General features: G+C 44.4%; 1 protein-coding gene across 3 annotated transcripts in view; it reads left to right on the top strand.

Moving 5' to 3' along the window:
• Window positions 1–20,403, top strand: part of LOC139582810 (protein EFR3 homolog B) — a 61,653-nt gene that overhangs the window by 31,024 nt on the left and 10,226 nt on the right. For all 3 annotated transcript variants that reach the window (XM_071413163.1, XM_071413162.1, XM_071413164.1), the window contains 12 exons: window positions 5,505–5,654; window positions 9,374–9,508; window positions 12,723–12,801; window positions 13,188–13,323; window positions 13,574–13,735; window positions 13,947–14,058; window positions 14,134–14,188; window positions 14,348–14,520; window positions 14,867–14,942; window positions 15,070–15,231; window positions 15,443–15,574; window positions 15,667–15,734. In XM_071413163.1, coding sequence (XP_071269264.1) covers window positions 5,505–5,654; window positions 9,374–9,508; window positions 12,723–12,801; window positions 13,188–13,323; window positions 13,574–13,735; window positions 13,947–14,058; window positions 14,134–14,188; window positions 14,348–14,520; window positions 14,867–14,942; window positions 15,070–15,231; window positions 15,443–15,574; window positions 15,667–15,734 — 1,440 coding nt within the window. The remainder of the gene's footprint in view (window positions 1–5,504; window positions 5,655–9,373; window positions 9,509–12,722; window positions 12,802–13,187; window positions 13,324–13,573; window positions 13,736–13,946; window positions 14,059–14,133; window positions 14,189–14,347; window positions 14,521–14,866; window positions 14,943–15,069; window positions 15,232–15,442; window positions 15,575–15,666; window positions 15,735–20,403) is intronic.

The following is a 20,403-nucleotide window of genomic DNA, read 5'->3' on the forward strand; positions in this document are numbered from 1 at the left end:
GGACTCGTTTTACTGTGGATATAGATACTTTTGTATCTGTTTCCTCCAGCATCTTCACATGGTCCTTTGCTGTTGTTCTGGGATTGATTTGCACTTTTCGCAGCAAAGTACGTTCATCTCTATGAGACAGACCGTGTCTCCTTCCTGAGCGGTATGACGGCTGCGTGGTCCCATGGTGTTTATACTTGCGTACGTACAGATGAACGTGGTACCTTCAGGTGTTTTGGAAATTGCTCCCAAGGATGAATCAGACCTGTGGAGGTCTACAATTTTATTTCTGAGGTCTTGGCTGATTTCTTTTGATTTTCCCATGATGTCAAGCAATGAGTTTGAAGGTAGGCCTTGAAGTACATCCACAGGTACACCTCCAATTGACACAAATTATGTCAATTAGCATATCAGAAGCTTCTAAAGCCATGCCATCATTTTCTGGAATTTTCCAAGATATTTACATACACTAAGTTGACTGTGCCTTTAAATTTTTGTCCTACTGGAATAGTGATACAGTGAATTATAAGTGAAATAATCTGTCTGTAAACAATTGTTGGAAAAATTACTTGTGTCATGCACGAAGTAGATGTCCTACCCGACTTGCCAAAACTATAGTTTGTTAACAAGACATTTGTGAAGTGGTTGAGAAATGAGTTTTAATGACTCCAACCTAAATGTATGTAATCTTCGGACTTCAACTGTATATAAGTATTGAAATATAGGCCTAAGTAAGGTACGGTATTAATACTAAACAGAATCACTCTTAGGCCTGTAGCTTGGTGGTGGTTATACTAAGCATACTAATGATAATGACATTTCTTATTATATGATGATGATAATAAAAAATAAGGAGATCAAGGAAAAGGAGGGTTATTTATTATTATAAACAATGTCTGGCAATTTGGAACAGTGTAAACAACACTAAATAAATTATGAATAATACCAGAGAGGCTGTTCTAATGAAAAGAAGTCTCAAGCCTTTATAACAGCGTAGCAAATTTTGTGAAATTGTTTATCTGACAACTTTATTGGTATTTTGAAAATATCAAATGAGGTGCAAACTAGGGTAATTCAAAGATTTAAAAAAATTATGTAAAATTCAAGATGGGTTAAAATGGGGCAGAGAATCACTTGAGATACCAGTCCTCTCTGGTTGGGGGACCTGCTGCATGGCACTCTCTCTAAAAATACTGAACCAGGTGAACCCTCGTTTTCTACAAGGGCTTTACTGTAGACAACCACAAATTCACATGTAGAAAATTCAGTTATAGATATTTTTCTGAAACCTTTTAGACAATAAAACAATAAACATGGTTGGACAGAAAAGTATTGTGTTGTCCTAGTTAGGCAACCTCAATATTGGCCTATATTTTATGCGGTGCAGGAAATGTTTAAACTATACTATAGGCCTGCTCTGGTGAGAGTGCAGTCAGTCTATAATAAAGCGGAATAACCAACAGGACCTCACGCTCGGAATAACAGCAACATACATAGGCCTCTTCTCTCTTAGAATTCAGAAAGGCTGAGGGGTGCATTATTCCCTTTCCTCTTTGGGTATTTAAGAATGTCACGAGCCACCCCGGGAACATCATGCACGCGCTGTTTAGATTCACCGAGAGGGCTACATCAGCCTGCCTCATTTAATTCTAAAACGATACAAGTTATTATAATGGTCCAGGGGTGCTTTAACCCTTTATGGGAATGGAAGGAGATACGTTCCTAGTGAATTTACAGTAGGCCTACCTACAGAAAGGGCACATATAAATAATTCCAAGATCAGTCCAATATGCTCTGTGTTTGGCTCAACCAACCCGAACAGCGCATCAGATGTCCACTGCTTGTTACGTTTTTCTCATCAAAATATCGGAATAGGTCAAACAGAAAGAGAACTTGTAGGCTATTTGGTCAATATTGATTGCACAGTGCAATTAAAACGTGGCGTAAGCCTAAAATAAATAAATACATCTGGCTATCTGATGCACTCAAACTATTTTATTAGAAATACTGATCTTAGCATAGGTATACCCCTTAATTAAATCAATATGTTGAATACTGCATACATGTAGCCTAGGAACATAAAATAATGTTATCACCACGCAGCCAAAATAGCAGCAAGCGTGCCATATGATGAGAACCCCCCGTAAATAAATCGCAGTTAAATAAATCACAGCTTAGAGCTCACGGAATCAGTAGGATATTAAACAAACACTCAAACAGGCTAATTTCTGTAGATATACAGTACCAGTCAATAGTTTGGACACACCTACTCATTCCAGGATTTTTCTTTATTTTGACTATTTTCTACATTGTAGAATAATAGTGAAGACATCAAAAGTATGAAATAACAATCATGGAATCATGTAGTAACCAAAAAAGTGTTAAACAAATCAAATATTTTAGATTCTTCAAAGTAGCCACCCTTTGCCTTTTATGACAGCTTTGCACACTCAACCAGCTTCTTGAGGTAGTCACCGGGAATGCATTTCAATTAACAGGTGTGCCTTGTTAAAAGTTAATTTGTGGAATTTCTTTCCTTCTTAATGCGTTTGAGCCAATCAGTTGTGTTGTGAGAAGGTAGGGGTGGTATACAGACAATAGCCCTATTTGGTAAAAGACCAATCCATATGGCAAGAACAGCTCAAATAAGCAAAGAGAAACGACAGTCCATCATTACTTTAAGACATGGAGGTCAGTCAATACGGAAAATGTCAAGAACTTTGAACGTTTCTTCAAGTACAGTTGAAAAACCATCAAGCGCTATGTTGAAACTGGCTCTCATGAGTACCACCACAGGAAAGGAAGACCCAGAGTTACCTCTGCTGCAGAGGATAAATTCATTATAGTTACCAGCCTCAGAAATTGCAGCCCAAATAAATGCTTTACAGAGTTCAAGTAACAGACGCATCACAACATCAACTGTTCAGAGGAGACTGCATGAATCAGGCCTTCATGGTTGAATTGCTGCGAAGAAACCACTAGTAAAGGACAGAAATAAGAAGAAGACACTTGCTTGGGCCAAGAAACACGAGCAATGGACATTAGACCGGTTGAAATCTGTCCTTTTGGTCTGATGAGTCCAAATTTTAGATGTTAAGTTCCAACTGCCGTGTCTTTGTGAGACACAGAGTAGGTGAAAGGATGATCTCCGCATGTGTGGTTCACCGTGAAGCATGGAGGAGGTGGTGTGATGGTGTGGGGGTACTTTGCTGGTGACACTGTCTGTGATTTATTTAGAATTCAAGGCACACTTAACCATTAACCAGCATGGCTCCAAAGCATTCTGCAGCAATAGGACATCCCATCTGGTTTGCGCTTAGTGGGACTATCATTTGTTTTTCAACAGGACAATGACAAACACACCTCCAGGCTGTGTAAGGGCTATTTGACCAAGAAGGAGAGTGATGTAGAGCTGCATCAGATGACCTGGCTTCCACGATCACCTGATCTCAACCTAATTGAGATGGTTTGGGATGAGTTGGGCTGCAGAGTGAAGGAAAAGCAGCCAACAAGTGCTCAGAATATGTGTGAACTCCTTCAAGACTGTTGGAAAAGCATTCCAGGTGAAGCTGGTTGAGAGAATGCCAAGCGTGTGCAAAGCTGTCAAGGCAAAGGGTGGCTACTGTGAAGAATCTAAAATATATATATTTTTGGTTACTACATGATTACGTATGTGTTGTTTCATAGTTTTGATGTCTTCACTATTATTCTATAATGTAGAAAATAGTCAAAATAAAGAAAAACCCTTGAATGAGTAGATGTGTCCAAACGTTTGACTGCTACTGTGTTGTGTGTGTGTGTGTGTGTGTGTGTACAGGAAAAAAATAAAACGCAACATATAAAGTGTTGAGCCCATGTTTAATGAGCTGAAATAAAGATTGCATACATTTTCCAGATGCACAAGAAGCTTATTTCGCTCAAGTTTTGTTCACAAATTTGTTTACATCCCTGTTAGTGAGCAATTATCCTTTGCCAAGATAATCCATCCACCTGACCGGTGTGGCGTATCAAGAAGCTGAATAGCATTATCATTACACAGGTGCCCCTTGTGCTGGGGACAATAATAGACGACTCTTAAATGTGCAGGTTTGTCACACAACACAATGTCACAGATGCCTACATTTTGAGGGAGCGCGCAATTGGTATGCTAACTACAGGAATGTCCACCAGAGCTGTTGCTAGAGAATTTAATGTTCATTTCTCTACCATAAGCCAAGAATTAGGCAGTACGTGCAACCGGCCTCACAACCGCAGACCACGTGTAACCACACCAGCCCAGGACCTCCACATCTGGCTTCTTCACCTGCGGGATGATCCGAGACCAACCACCCGGAGAGCTGATGAAACTGTGGATTATTTCTGTCTGTAATAAAGCCCTTTTGTGGGTAAAAACTCATTCTGATTGGCTGGGCCCGCTCCCCAGTGGGTGGACCTGGTTCTCAAGTGGGTGGACCTGTGCCCTCACAGGCCCACCAATGGCTTTTTAGACTGATGGACTGTGCCATCCCCACAGCCTCCACAATGGATCAGTCCGCTCAGACATGCACGAATCAGACAGGTTTCTTGTACACCGTGATGATGATTATTATAATATTTTTTTGCTACTGCTCGACTAATGAGATCTCGGTTGACCAACAGCCTATCAACCAAACAATCGACCAGTCGACTAAACGGGGTCCGCCCTAGAGGAACTATTGTCATTCTAAAAACAGTTTGTTTACTTGCTAATTGAGGTGAAGAAAAAATTACTTTGAGAAGCTCCACAACTGATTTAGTGGTGGTGAGTTAAGACAATCAGAAATACTATCAGACATCCCCAAATGGGCACATTTATAGACTTACATTTGCGCACAGGCCAGGTTGCCTAGGCATACTTCTATATGTGTAATCAGGTGCTTGTCGTTACAGTATGGAAAAGTACAAAAAAATACAAATGTATTCTCACTACTCACTATTGTCAGTCGCTCTGGATAAGAGTGCCTTCTAAATGACTCAAATGTAAATGTACTCAACATAGACAGGAGCGCTCCAAACAAAGGACAATGAATAAATTGACAAAACTCCTAAATGGAATGAAATAATCCTAATCTTGTTTCTCACAAGTGTAGCAAAGGTTGTGAGCCCTGGAAACAACGTGTCCACTCCGATAATGAGAACGGTAAACTCCTCTTATTCTTGGACCATCCCCGCATCCCCGCGGCCTCCTCAATGGATTAGTCCACAGAGAAGGGCGTGAATCAGACCGGTGTCTCGTGTGCCATGAAAAACTGCTCGACTAAAGAAATCTCGGTTGACCAACAGCCTATCGAACGAACAATCGACCAGTTGACTAAATGGGATCAGCCCTATTGTAGATATTGATCGATGTACCTGTACTGTCTTATACTTGATTACTTTGTTACAAATCTTCCTGATGGGGAGAGTGATTTTAAGATTAAATTATCCTCGATTAATATCAAGAGACTGACTAATTGGTTGGTTGATTCATTCATTTGTCCCCTTTCTCTTCTCTACAGGATCCGTATGGCTGGGATAAATGGTCTGCAGGGGGTTGTGAGGAAGACGGTGAATGATGACCTACAGTCTAACATCTGGGACCCCCAGCACATGGACAAGATCGTTCCCTCACTGCTCTTCAACCTGCAGAGTGGAGAGGGCACTGAGAGGTGAGGGGTCAATGTAAGGGGTTATCAAGAGGCTAGCGGTCAGGGGCAGGGTCATTAGTAACCGTTTCCTTGGTAGTTAATTATATTAGAAAACTACGAAGAGGTTGTAGAGAAGTGACCGCCTGACAGGAAGACATATGTCTATGTTCAAATAGCTCATCCATGTTGTGAGCGAGAGGTTTGAAAGTCCAGGCCTACAAGGACTGGAGAGTGGAGTTGCTGTTGATGAGTCATTGTAGCTTTGGGTGGGTGGTTGCGCATGTGTGCTAGTCCAGGTCAGGTGGTGTTTGTGTTGACACTGCCAGCCAGCTGTTATCCACTCATCTGTGATTGATGTCACTGACAGTCCAGTTACCTCAAGGCCATGTCTTCAGCACTGCATCCAAGGACAAACAGAGTAAACGTGGGAGGGGGGGAGAGATGGAGGGATGGGGAAAGGAATGGAGGAAGAGAAGATGAGAGAGGTAGGTAATGATTGACTCAAAGTGATTAAGAAATATGGAGACAAATAATTAAATGCATCTACAATACTGAGGGAGCAAATGAGTCCTGGAGAGGAAAGAGGGAGCAATGTGGCAGAGATGCTGGGAGAGGGAGAGGGGGATGGAGAGGGTAGTGTAGAGCCAGACTGCCTCCATCCAGTTTTTGGCAGGTCTCCACATGCACTGAATCACACTGACGCCAATAAATCCGAGAGAGAGACCTATATTTATGTTGATTTATTTTCCCTTTTTTCACATCATTACAACACTGTATATAGACATAATATGACATTTTAAATGTCTTTATTCTTTTGGAACTTTTGTGAGTGTAATGTTTGCTGTTAAATTGTATTGTTTATTTCACTTTTGTTTATTATCTATTTCACTTGCTTTGGCAATGTTAACATATGTTTCCCATGCCAATAAAGCCCCTTAAATTGAAATTGAATTGAGAGAGAGAGAGCCTCAGATTTTTTGAGAAAGAATGAAAGATAGTCAGCAAAGGAAAGATGGCGCAAACAGTTAACCTAGAAAGAGCCTAGGCCATTTCCTTCTGTTCCTTAGGCCTCAGTAGATCCGTCAGTCCCCTGTCTGGTCCTGCTGTGTCCTCCAATAGCTCTCCTGCTGAACTCTCCATATTATCACTGGCCACAGATAACAGCAGTAGTACTGGGACTATGATACTGGCTAATAACTATTATTCCTGGCCACAGACAACAGCAGTAGTACTGGGACTATGATACTGGCTAATAACTATTATTACTGGCCACAGACAACAGCAGTAGGTCTTAGAGCTTGGACTATAAACCAAAAATGATCAATACTGACAGAACCGACCGTTTATCGCAGGCATTTTACTGATATCGATAACCACGATAAATACAATTGAATTGTATTTGTCACATGCACTGAATACAACAACTGTAGACTTTACCGTGAAATATTTACTTACGAGCCCTTTCCCAGCAATGCAGTTCAATTATTATATATTTTTTTACAAATAGATCAAAAGAAAATAGAAACACAATAACGAGGCTATATACAAGGATTACCGGCACTGAGCGGGTGTACTGGGGCACGAGGTACTTGGGGTGATTGATTGAGATAATATGTAGGTTTGGTTAGGTGATTGATTGATTGATGTCCATGTAGGTAGGGGGTGAAAAGCAGAAAGTCCGGCAAGCCATTTAGCAGTCTCATGGCTTCTGGCGCTAGCAGAGAGAACAGACTGTGACTTGGATGGCTGGAGTCTTTTACCATTTTTAGGGCCTTTCTCTGGCACAGCCTGGTATAGAGGTCCTTGATGGCAGGGTGCTCGGTCCCAGTGATGTACTGGGCCATACGCACTACACTCTGTAGCGCCTTGCGGTCGAATACCGAGCAGTTGCCGTACCAAGCATTGATGCAGCCAGTCAAGATGCTCTCAATGGTGCAGCTGTAGAACTTTATGAGGATTTGAAGACCCATGCCAAACCTTCTCCGCCTCCTGAGGGGGAAGAGGCGTTGTCGTACTCTCTTCACGACTGTGTTGGTGTGTTTGCACCATGATAGATCTTTAGTGATGTGGACACTGAGGAACATGAAGCTCTCGACCGTCTCCACCACAACTTGGTGGATGTGAATGGGGGCGTGCTCAGCCCTCCAGTGTCTGTAGTGTTCCTTTTGTCCCAGTGGGAAAGAGCAGTGTGGCGCGCACTAGCGATTGTGTCATCTGTGTAGCCTTTATTAGAGGACTGTGGCGTTAGAAAGGAAAGAAGTCTGCTCATATGGACTATTGCTAACAGGACAATTGAAAGCACATCATTCAAAGTAGCCAGTAGTAGTCGTTTTAATGGTAATATAAAGAAGTTACTGGTGCACATTTCATGTTATACATTTATCATTCAATTTATCAGTATCGTAAAAAATTCTGTCAGTTTATCGTGATATCATTTTTTGTCCTTATCGGCCAGCTCTAGTAGGCCTGCAGGGGCTAGCACACTAGCTAATTAACTTCTACAATGTGGTTATGTCTTCCTTTGATCATGTAATTCAAAGGACATTCAAACTAGAAATCTTAATTTATTGTAAGGCTGGAAATAGGTCTCCCACAAGAAAGAGATTGTCCTCTCAGCGGACTTGCAGAATGAATAAATAAATACAGGTAAACGTGAGGACAGAGACATTTATCTCGTCACTCACTGATTGTTTTTAACTTGTTAAGGAAATGCTAGGCTTATTGAAAGGTCGCTGATACCAATCTGCTGTGTACCTTCTCTTGGTGTATTTATTGGTTCATTAATGGTGAGGAACATATCGTTTTATTTTCTCTACCTTCATACAGCATTACCCACATGTTGAATAGATGAAAATGCTGCTATCCATGTGTTGTGGCAGATTTTGTTTTGTTTTGAATAATTTACAATTGCATGTTTGATATCTAATATTTTCGGGGACGTTTACAGTAAGAGCATGGCTGCTAATGAGGGAGTTCTACAGAGACGGGACCCATACAGAGACGGGAAGTCCCATGACCTCTTCTTCAGTGGTGCTGGTGGTGGGGGGGCGAGAAGAAAGGCGTGTGTGGTTAATAAATTATGTTATTGGAGGACCACCTGATGCCAGGCGTGGAAGAGAGTAGAACAGAGAAGAGTTCCGCTCAGCTGAGGAGAACGCTTTAACTATGGAAAGCCTGAGAGGGAGAGAGAGGAGGGAGAAGAGGGCTTCAATGCAAATTATACAAACATACTGTTGCACATACACACAAGCACATTAACACTTTATGCTCACACACACTCTTGCTCTCTTTCACATTCACGTGTACACACACACACGCATACACGCTCACCAATTCAAGTGCAGTCACCATAAACACTCTGTCCTCATTACAAACAGCAACAGAGAGGGAAAAGTGCCTCAGGCAGGTATACGCCAGCAAGGACACAACACCCTTGTTTGTGTGATTTTTATGTGTGTGTCGAAAGCGTGTGAAAGTGTTTTCGTTGACTCAAATATATTTCTGCTCCTCTCTTACTCCTTCTCTCCCTGCCTCCTCTCTTACTCCTTCTCTCCCTGCCTCCTCTCTTACTCCTTCTCTCCCTGCCTCCTCTCTTACTCCTTCTCTCCCTGCCTCCTCTCTTACTCCTTCTCTCCCTGCCTCCTCTCTCCCTCTCCTTCATTCGTCCTACCTTCTTCACCCTCGGTCTCTCTCTCACCTTCTTCCTTTCACCCTCCCTTCCTCTCTCTCGGTCTCTCTAGCCGCTCCCCCTCTCCCCTGCAGGCGTCAGAGAAAGAGAAGGAGAGTCCGGCAGAGCTGACGGAGCGCTGTTTCAGAGAGCTGCTGGGACGGGCCGCCTACGGCAACATCAAGAACGCTGTCACACCAGTACTCATGTAAGACCTGGTCCCCTCTGTTTTAGTGGACTAGGGCTGTGGACTAGGGCTGTGGACTAGTGTACTAGGGCTGTGGACTAGTGTACTAGGGCTGTGGACTAGTGGACTAGGGCTGTGGACTAGGGCTGTGGACTTGTGGACTAGTGCTGTGGACTAGAGCTGTGGACTTGTGGACTAGTGCTGTGAACTAGTCCTGTGGACTTGTGGACTAGTACTTTGGACTAGTGCTGCGCGTTGGTGGACTAGTGCTGCACGTTGGTGCTGTGCCTTAGTGGACTAGTTCTGTGGATTAGTTCTGTGTATTAGTGTATTCGTTCTGTGTATTAGTGGACTAGTTCTGTGTATTCGTTCTGTGTATTAGTGGACTAGTGCTGTGTTGGTGGACTAGTGCTGCACGTTGGTGGACTAGTGCTGTGTTGGTGGACTAGTGCTGCACGTTGGTGGACTAGTGCTGCGTATTGGTGGACTAGTGCTGCACGTTGGTGCTGTGCCTTAGTGGACTAGTTCTGTGGATTAGTGTATTCGTTCTGTGTATTAGTGGACTAGTGCTGTGTTGGTGGACTAGTGCTGCACGTTGGTGGACTAGTGCTGTGTTGGTGGACTAGTGCTGCACGTTGGTGGACTAGTGCTGCGTGTTGGTGGACTAGTGCTGCTCGTTGGTGCTGTGCCTTAGTGGACTAGTTCTGTGGATTAGTTCTGTGTATTAGTGTATTCGTTCTGTGTATTAGTGGACTAGTGCTGCGCGTTGGTGGACTAGTGCTGCGCGTTGGTGGACTAGTGCTGCGCGTTGGTGCTGTGCCTTAGTGGACTAGTGCTGTGTATTAGTGTATTAGTTCTGTGTATTAGTGGACTAGTGCTGTGTTAGTGGACTAGTTCTGTGTGTTAGTGGACTAGTTCTGTGTGTTAGTGGATTAGTTCTGTGTGTTAGTGGATTAGTCCTGTGTGTTAGTGGATTAGTTCTGTGTGTTAGTGGATTAGTCCTGTGTGTTAGTGGACTAGTTCTGTGTGTTAGTGGACTAGTTCTGTGTGTTAGTGGACTAGTTCTGTGTATTAGTGGACTAGTTCTGTGTATTAGTGGACTAGTTCTGTGTATTAGTGGACTAGTTCTGTGTATTAGTGGACTAGTGCTGTGTATTAGTGGACTAGTGCTGTGTATTAGTGGACTAGTGCTGTGTATTAGTGGACTAGTGCTGTGTATTAGTGGACTCGTACTGTGTATTAGTGGACTAGTGCTGTGTATTAGTGGACTAGTGCTGTGTATTAGTGGACTAGTGCTGTGTATTAGTGGACTAGTGCTGTGTATTAGTGGACTCGTGCTGTGTATTAGTGGACTCGTGCTGTGTATTAGTGGACTCGTGCTGTGTATTAGTGGACTCGTGCTGTGTATTAGTGGACTCGTGCTGTGTATTGGTGGACTCGTGCTGTGTATTGGTGGACTAGTGCTGTGTATTGGTGGACTAGTGCTGTGTATTAGTGGACTAGTGCTGTGTATTAGTGGACTAGTGCTGTGTATTAGTGGACTAGTGCTGTGTATTAGTGGACTAGTGCTGTGTATTAGTGGACTCGTGCTGTGTGTTAGTGGACTAGTGCTGTGTATTAGCGGACTAGTTCTGTTTATTAGTGGACTAGTGCTGTTTATTAGCGGACTAGTGCTGTGTATTAGTGGACTAGTGCTGTGTATTAGTGGACTAGTGCTGTGTATTAGTGGACTCGTGCTGTGTATTGGTGGACTAGTGCTGTGTATTGGTGGACTAGTGCTGTGTATTAGTGGACTAGTGCTGTGTATTAGTGGACTAGTGCTGTGTATTAGTGGACTAGTGCTGTGTATTAGTGGACTAGTGCTGTGTATTAGTGGACTAGTGCTGTTTATTAGCGGACTAGTGCTGTTTATTAGCGGACTAGTGCTGTTTATTAGCGGACTAGTGCTGTGTATTAGCGGACTAGTGCTGTGTATTAGCGGACTAGTGCTGTGTATTAGCGGACTAGTGCTGTGTATTAGTGGACTAGTGCTGTGTATTAGTGGACTAGTGCTGTTTATTAGCGGACTAGTGCTGTTTATTAGCGGACTAGTGCTGTGTATTAGCGGACTAGTGCTGTGTATTAGCGGACTAGTGCTGTGTATTAGCGGACTAGTGCTGTGTATTAGCGGACTAGTGCTGTGTATTAGCGGACTAGTGCTGTGTATTAGCGGACTAGTGCTGTGTATTAGCGGACTAGTGCTGTGTATTAGCGGACTATTGCTGTGTATTGGTGGACTAGTGCTGTGTATTAGCGGACTAGTTCTGTGTATTGGTGGACTAGTGCTGTGTATTGGTGGACTAGTGCTGTGTATTAGTGGACTAGTGCTGTGTATTAGTGGACTAGTGCTGTGTATTAGTGGACTAGTGCTGTGTATTAGTGGACTAGTGCTGTGTATTAGTGGACTAGTGCTGTGTATTAGTGGACTAGTGCTGTGTATTAGCGGACTAGTGCTGTTTATTAGCGGACTAGTGCTGTTTATTAGCGGACTAGTGCTGTGTATTAGTGGACTAGTGCTGTGTATTAGCGGACTAGTGCTGTTTATTAGCGGATTAGTGCTGTTTATAAGTGGACTAGTGCTGTTTATTAGTGGATTAGTGCTGTTTATAAGTGGACTAGTGCTGTTTATTAGTGGATTAGTTCTGTTTATTAGTGGACTAGTGCTGTTTATTAGTGGACTAGTGCTGTGTATTAGTGGATTAGTTCGTGGATTAGTTCGTGGATTAGTGCTGTGTATTAGCGGACTAGTGCTGTGTATTAGCGGACTAGTGCTGTGTATTAGCGGACTAGTGCTGTGTATTAGCGGACTAGTGCTGTGTATTAGCGGACTAGTGCTGTGTATTAGCGGACTAGTGCTGTGTATTAGCGGACTAGTGCTGTGTATTAGCGGACTAGTGCTGTGTATTAGCGGACTAGTGCTGTGTATTAGCGGACTAGTGCTGTGTATTAGCGGACTAGTGCTGTGTATTAGCGGACTAGTGCTGTGTTTTAGCGGACTATTGCTGTGTATTAGTGGACTAGTGCGGTGTATCGCTGTCACATTGTGACTAAGATGCAGCATGGTTCTGTGGGGAATGTTCTGTCAAGAGCCAGTTATCTCTCTCTCTGTCTGTCTGTCTTCTGTCTGTACTTTGTAACTTTCACGTTGACTCTTTCTGTCTCTGTTCTGTCTCTCACGCTTGTTCTCTCACTCCAGGCACTTAGATAACCACTCTCTGTGGGAGGGGAAGACCTTTGCAGTCCGCTGCTTTAAGATCATCATGTACTCTATCCAGGTGAGTCACTTCTACTCCCTCTATTCCTCACTCTCTCCGTTCCTTCCTTCTGTCCTCCCGCCCTCTCTCCCTCCCTCCCTCTCTCCCTCTCGCTCCCTCCCTCCCTCTCTCTGGCAGCTGTTACCTTTGGATGGTCAAATAGCAGAAAAGTCAGTCAACCTAAAGTGCTTTTTGTATCCTCCCCCATCTCTCAGAACAACCTCATACTTTCACCCCAATTCAACTGAAATCCTAGTTACTTCTCACTCCCACTCTCTGTGTTGCTTTGATGTACGGCTGTTTTTATATTGACCCAATAAAGTGGTTGGAAATTAATTCTCTCTCTCTCCCTCTTTTGCCCTGTTTCGCTCCTTCTCGCTCCCTCTCACTTTCTCCCCCTCCTCCAGTCGCAGCACTCTCACCTGGTCATCCAGCAGCTGCTAGGTCACCTGGATGCCAACAGTAAAAATTCAGCCACAGTGCGTGCTGGGATAGTGGAGGTCCTCCTGGAGGCTGCAGCCATTGCTTCCAGTGGCTCTGTAGGTGGGTAGATAGAGGTCTGCCACACACACACACACACACACACACACACCTTGTCCTGGCTTGCGTGTCCAGATCACATTTTCTTCACACTTCATTCACTATTATAATCTGTCCACCAGAGAGAGGTGTGTTATCATTGAAAGTGTATGGGGTTCTTTCTCGTGTGTGTGTGTGTGTGTGTGTGTGTGTGTGTGTGTGTGTGTGTGTGTGTGTGTGTGTGTGTGTGTGTGTGTGTGTGTGTGTGTGTCAGGCCCCACTGTGTTGGAGGTGTTTAACACTCTGCTAAGGCAGCTGCGTCTCAGTGTGGACTACGAGCTGACTGGCTCCTACGACGCCAGCGGAAACATTGGCATCAAGATCATCAAAACACATGAGGAGAGACAGCTACAGGAAGCCGTCATCAGGACTATTGGTCAGTGTGTGTGTGATTGTCCACACACACACTAGATTTGCAGCCAGTCTCTCCTTAAAGAAAAATTCCACCCAAAAACAATGTTTGGTATTTGTTTCATTAGTCCATTGCTGATATAGTCCCAAAATGTTTTGCATGTCAGCAGTCAAGTTTTCAAGATCTATAACTACCAAAATATTGACTTTCATTTGAACTATTTGTAACTCTCCAGGGTCGTTTGCGAACACCCTCCCTACATACCAGCGCTCCGAGGTCATGCTCTTCATCATGGGCAAGATTCCTGTACCAGGGGTACACCCCGCACTCACCAACGCAGGCTCAGGGTGAGGACACACACACACTCACACGCACACTCACGCACACTCTCACACTTTCCTGACAACGTTTTTTATTTGAAGGGGTTGTGAAGGGACCAGGATGATCCAGATCATGCTGCTGAAGTCACTGGTTCAGGTGAGACATTAACATTAGAGACTTCTCAGTAGTCACCAAACTATGTGTGCATGTGTAGGTTTCTGTCAACTGGCCTACATCAATCTTCCTCTTTCTTTCTTTAAATCTTTCTTCCTCCTCCTCCCTCCCCTCCCCACGCTCTCTCCTCCCTCTCCCCAGGTGACGACAGGGTTCCAGACCACCAACATGCTGACGGCGCTGCCCAACTCGTTCCTGGAGCCGCTGCTGTCCTTCTCTCTGATGGAGGACCCGGAGGTCAGACTGCTGGTGCTCACCATCCTCCTCAGTGTTATAGACAGACACGACAACACACCCAAGTTCTCCAGCATCAGGTCAGAACACTCCTCAGGCCAAGCTCTTTGTGACTCTTTCACTTTTTCTCTCATTCGCTTCCCCCCAATCTGTCTTTATTTCTGCCCCTCAGACAGACCTCTCTATCCCTCTGTCCTTCTCTCTATCCCTCTGTCCTTATCTTTCACTCTCACTGTCAGGCTTTTGTCTCTCTTTGATTGTCATCCCTTCTCTCTCTCTGTCACTATCATTCTTTCCTCAGGCTTGCACTTGTCATTTTGAGGCATCTTGTCTTCTTGACCTGTCCTTACAGAAGCACTGCGCTATGCTTTCACTCTCTCTGTATCTGTCCATATAATAATGCTAGTTTCCTGTCTCCTCCTACAGCATTATATCAGATATCTCTGTTCTCAAACTGAAAGTGGATAAGTGCTCTCGACAGGACAACCTTTTCATGAAAAAGGTAAACCTCTCTATCACCAGCTTGCTCTCTCTATCACCATCTCTCTCCACCTTCCTCACTCTCTCTCTCCCTCTCTCCATCTGCCACCCCCTCCTGCCTCACTCTCCTCTCTTTCTCTAATGCCCAGCATGCACAGCAGTTGTACCGCCACATCTACTTGGCGTGTAAGGAGCAGAGCAGTGGTCCGCAGCACTTTGAGACGCTCTACACCTTGCTGGCCCTCATCAGCATGGAACTGGCCAACGAAGAGGTGGTGGTGGACCTCATCAGACTGGCCCTGGCCCTGCAGGTACACACACACACACACACACACACACACACACACACACACACACACACACACACACACACACACACACACACACACACACACACACACACACACACACACACATACACATATATATATATACTCGTAACTACACACACACACTCACTCACTCACATTTAAGCCTCCCAGGACCAAGGTTATCAGTGTGATCTCTCTCTCTCTCCTGTAGGAGTTGGCTCAAACCAACGAGGAGTCTCTGTCAGTCTATAACCGCTGTGCTGTCCATGCCCTCTCTGCTGCCTACCTCAACCTCATCTGTCAACTCACCACCGTCCCCACCTTCTGTCAGCACATACACGAGGTACCTGTGTGCATCAGACCACTCTCTGCCTGCAATGTGCAGATGTAGGACTCCTCTAATGAATGACTTGTGTGTTGCTCACTCCCTCCCAGGTGATTGAGATGAGACAGAAGGAGGTGCCCTTCCTTCTCCCTGAGGATGTCTTCATAGAAAACCCCAAGTAGGTTTACATCACTTTGGTATTTGTTAAGATTGGTATAGGTAAAGCTGTGTTTCCCCTAGGTTTTTTGACAGCAGTGGTGACGAGGGTAGTGGGGGGAGGGGGGAGAGGGGGTGTTTGGTAATGGCGTTTGCACAATGACATGCTAGCTTTTCCCATAGACTTCCAGTCATTGAGCCAATGGCAGAAATATGTAATAATATATATACACTGCTCAAAAAAATAAAGGGAACACTTAAACAACACAATGTAACTCCAAGTCAATCACACTTCTGTGAAATCAAACTGTCCACTTAGGAAGCAACACTGATTGACAATAAATTTCACATGCTGTTGTGCAAATGGAATAGACAAAAGGTGGAAATTATAGGCAATTAGCAAGACACCCCCAAAAAAGGAGTGATTCTGCAGGTGGTGACCACAGACCACTTCTCAGTTCCTATGCTTCCTGGCTGATGTTTTGGTCACTTTTGAATGCTGGCGGTGCTCTCATTCTAGTGGTAGCATGAGACGGAGTCTACAACCCACACAAGTGGCTCAGGTAGTGCAGTTCATCCAGGATGGCACATCAATGCGAGCTGTGGCAAAAAGGTTTGCTGTGTCTGTCAGCGTAGTGTCCAGAGCATGGAGGCGCTACCAGGAGACAGGCCAGTACATCAGGAGACGTGGAGGAGGCCGTAGGAGGGCAACAACCCAGCAGCAGGACCGCTACCTCCGCCTTTGTGCAAGGAGGTGCACTGCCAGAGCCCTGCAAAATGACCTCCAGCAGGCCACAAATGTGCATGTGTCTGCTCAAACGGTCAGAAACAGACTCCATGAGGGTGGTATGAGGGCCCGACGTCCACAGGTGGGGGTTGTGCTTACAGCCCAGCACCGTGCAGGACGTTTGGCATTTGCCAGAGAACACCAAGATTGGCAAATTCGCCACTGGCGCCCTGTGCTCTTCACAGATGAAAGCAGGTTCACACTGAGCACATGAGCACATGTGACAGGCGTGACAGAGTCTGGAGACGCCGTGGAGAATGTTCTGCTGCCTGCAACATCCTCCAGCATGACCGGTTTGGCGGTGGGTCAGTCATGGTGTGGGGTGGCATTTCTTTGTGGGGCTGCACAGCCCTCCATGTGCTCGCCAGAGGTAGCCTGACTGCCATTAGGTACCGAGATGAGATCCTCAGACCCCTTGTGAGACCATATGCTGACATATGCACATTTGTGGCCTGCTGGAGGTCATTTTGCAGGGCTCTGGCAGTGCACCTCCTTGCACAAAGGCGGAGGTAGCGGTCCTGCTGCTGGGTTGTTGCCCTCCTACGGCCTCCTCCACGTCTCCTGATGTACTGGCCTGTCTCCTGGTAGCGCCTCCATGCTCTGGACACTACGCTGACAGACACAGCAAACCTTTTTGCCACAGCTCGCATTGATGTGCCATCCTGGATGAACTGCACTACCTGAGCCACTTGTGTGGGTTGTAGACTCCGTCTCATGCTACCACTAGAATGAGAGCACCGCCAGCATTCAAAAGTGACCAAAACATCAGCCAGGAAGCATAGGAACTGAGAAGTGGTCTGTGGTCACCACCTGCAGAATCACTCCTTTTTTGGGGGTGTCTTGCTAATTGCCTATAATTTCCACCTTTTGTCTATTCCATTTGCACAACAGCATGTGAAATTTATTGTCAATCAGTGTTGCTTCCTAAGTGGACAGTTTGATTTCACAGAAGTGTGATTGACTTGGAGTTACATTGTGTTGTTTAAGTGTTCCCTTTATTTTTTTGAGCAGTGTATATTCAAAAGTTTGGACCCACCTACTCATTCCAGGGTTTTTCTTTATTTTTTACTATTTTCTACATTGTAGAATAATAGTGAAGACATCAACACTATGAAATAACACATATGGAATCATGTAGTAACCAAAAAAGTGTTAAACAAATCCGAGAGAGTGCCAAGAGTGTGCATAAGGCCCTAATCTATGGATTTCATATGACTGGGCAGGGGCGCTGCCATGGGTGGGCCTGGGAGGGCATAGGCCCACCCACTGGGGAGCAAGGCCCAGCCAATCAGAATTGAGTTTTTCCCCACAAAAGGGGTTTATTACAGACAGAAAAAGTCCTCAGTTTCATCAGCTGTCCGGGTGGTTGGTCTCAGATCATTCCGCAGGTGAAGAAGCCAGATGTGGAGGTCCTGGGCTTGTGTGGTTACATGTGGTCTACGGTTGTGAGGCCAGTTGCACGTACTGCCAAATTCTCTAAAATGACATTAGAGGCAGCTTATGGTAGGGAAATGAACATTAAATTCTCTGGCAACAGCTCTGGTGGACATTCCTGCAGTCAGCATGCCAATTGCACACTCGCTCAAAACTTGAGACATCTGTGGCATTGTGTTGTGTGACAAAACTGCACATTTTTAGAGTGGCCTTTTATTGTCCTCAGCACAAGGTGCACCTGTGTAATTATCATGCCTTTTAATCAGCTTCTTCATATGCCACATCTGTCAGGTGGATGGATTATCTTGACAAAGGAGAAATGCTCAATAACAGGGATGTAAACAAATTTATGCACAAAATCTGAGAGAAATAAGCTGTTTTTGCATATGGAACATTTCTAGGATCTTTTATTTCAGCTCATGAAACATGGGAACAGCACATGTTGTGTTTATATTTTTGTATATGTAGATATGGTTTGTTCTACTACGAGTGCCTTTTGCGTCCCTTTGATATTTTAAGTAGAAATGTTTCCCCAATATTGCACCCTGTGTAACTTCTAGGAAGATTTTAACCCACTTAAACCCACAATTCCTCCCTAGTTTTCACCATCATTGTAAAGCCCTAGTTATTTTCAAATCAAATTGTATTTTTCACATACGCCAAATACAACAGGTAGAACTTACCGTAAATTGTTTACTTACAAGCCCTTAACCAACAATGCAGTTTTAAGAAAATCAGAGTTAAGAAATTTACTAAATAAACTAAAGTTAAAAAAAATAACACAATAAAATAACCATAACGAGGCTATAAACAGGGGGTACCGATTTTAATGTGCAGTGGTACAGGTTAGTCGAGATAATATGTACATGTAGGTAGGGTACAAGGGACTATGCATATATAATAAACAGCGAGTATGTCACGTTCCTGACCTTATTTCCTTTGTTTAGTATTGTTTAGTTGGTCAGGACGTGAGCTGGGTGGGCATTCTATGTTATGTGTTTCTATGTTGGGTTCATTCAACTAGCCTGATATGGTTCTCAATCAGGGGCAGGTGTTTTACGTTTCCTCTGATTGAGAACCATATTAAGGTAGACTGTTTCTCACTGTTTGTTTGTGGGTGATTGTTGCTGTGTCTGTGTTTGTTCGCCACACGGTACTGTTTCGTTTCGTTCGTTCCTGTTCGTGCGTTCATGTTTTATGTTCTCATGTTCAGGTCTGTTCACGTCGTTTTGTAGTTTATCAAGTGTTTTTCGTCTTCGTTGATATTATTAAAATGATTATGTATTCAACCCACGCTGCATTTTGGTCCGATCCTTGCTCCTCCTCAGATGAGGAGGAAGACGAGCGTTACAGAGTAGCTGCAGTGTATTAAAAAAAAATGTGTGGGGGCCAATGCAAATAGTTTGGGTAGTCAGTTAATTTACTGTTAAGCAGTCTTATGGCTTCGGGGTTGAATCTGTTAAGGAGCCTTTTGGACCTGGTCTTGGTGCTCCGGTACCACCTGCCGTGTGGTAGCAGAGTGAACAGTCTATGACTTGGGTGGCTGGAGTCTTTGACCATTTTTTTCGGCCTTCCTCTGACACTGCCTAGTGTAAAGGTCCTGGATGGCAGGAAGCTTGGACCCAGTGATGTTCTGGGCCATACGCATTACCCTCTGTAACACCTTACGGATGCCAAGCGGTGATGCAACCGGTTAGGATACTCTCGATGGTGCAACTGTAGAACTTTTTGAGGATCTGGGGACCCATGCCAAATATTTTCAGTCTCCTGAGGGGGAATAGGCATTGTCGCGCCCTCTTCACGACTGTCTTGGTGTGTTTGGACCATCATAGTTTGTTGGTGATGTGGACACCAAGGAACTTGAAGCTCTCGACCCGCTCCACTACAGCCCCGTCGATGTGAATGGGGGCGTGTTCGGTCCTCCTTTTCCTGTAGTCTACGTTCAGCTCCTTTTTCTTGCTCACGTTTGTTGCGTTGACAGTCATTTCTGAAGTGTATTAATTATTTTGTGTGATTTAGTGATTCATTTGCATCTACAGTGCCTTCAGAAAGTATTCACACCCTACGACCTTTCCCACATTTTGAGTATGGTCAAGTTAATAATTACACTTTGGATGGTGTATCAATACACCCAGACTCTATGAAGATATAGGTGTCCTTCCTAACTCAGTTGCCTCATAGGAAGGAAACCGCTCAGGGATTTCACCTTGAGGCAAATGGTGACTTTAAAACAGTTACAGAGTTTAATGGTTGTGATAGGAGAAAACTGAGGATGGATCAACAAGATTGTAGTTACTCCACAATACTAACCTAAATGACAGTGAAAAGAAGGAAGCTAAGAAAAAAATATTCCAGAACATGCATTCTGTTTGCAAAAAGGCACTAAAGCAAAACTGCAGAAAATGTGGCAAAGAAATGGACTTCATTTCCTGAATACAAAGCGTAATGTTTGGGGCAAATGCAACACAAC

Source organism: Salvelinus alpinus, chromosome 8, assembly GCF_045679555.1.
Source record: "Salvelinus alpinus chromosome 8, SLU_Salpinus.1, whole genome shotgun sequence".
Classification (NCBI taxonomy): domain Eukaryota; kingdom Metazoa; phylum Chordata; class Actinopteri; order Salmoniformes; family Salmonidae; genus Salvelinus; species Salvelinus alpinus.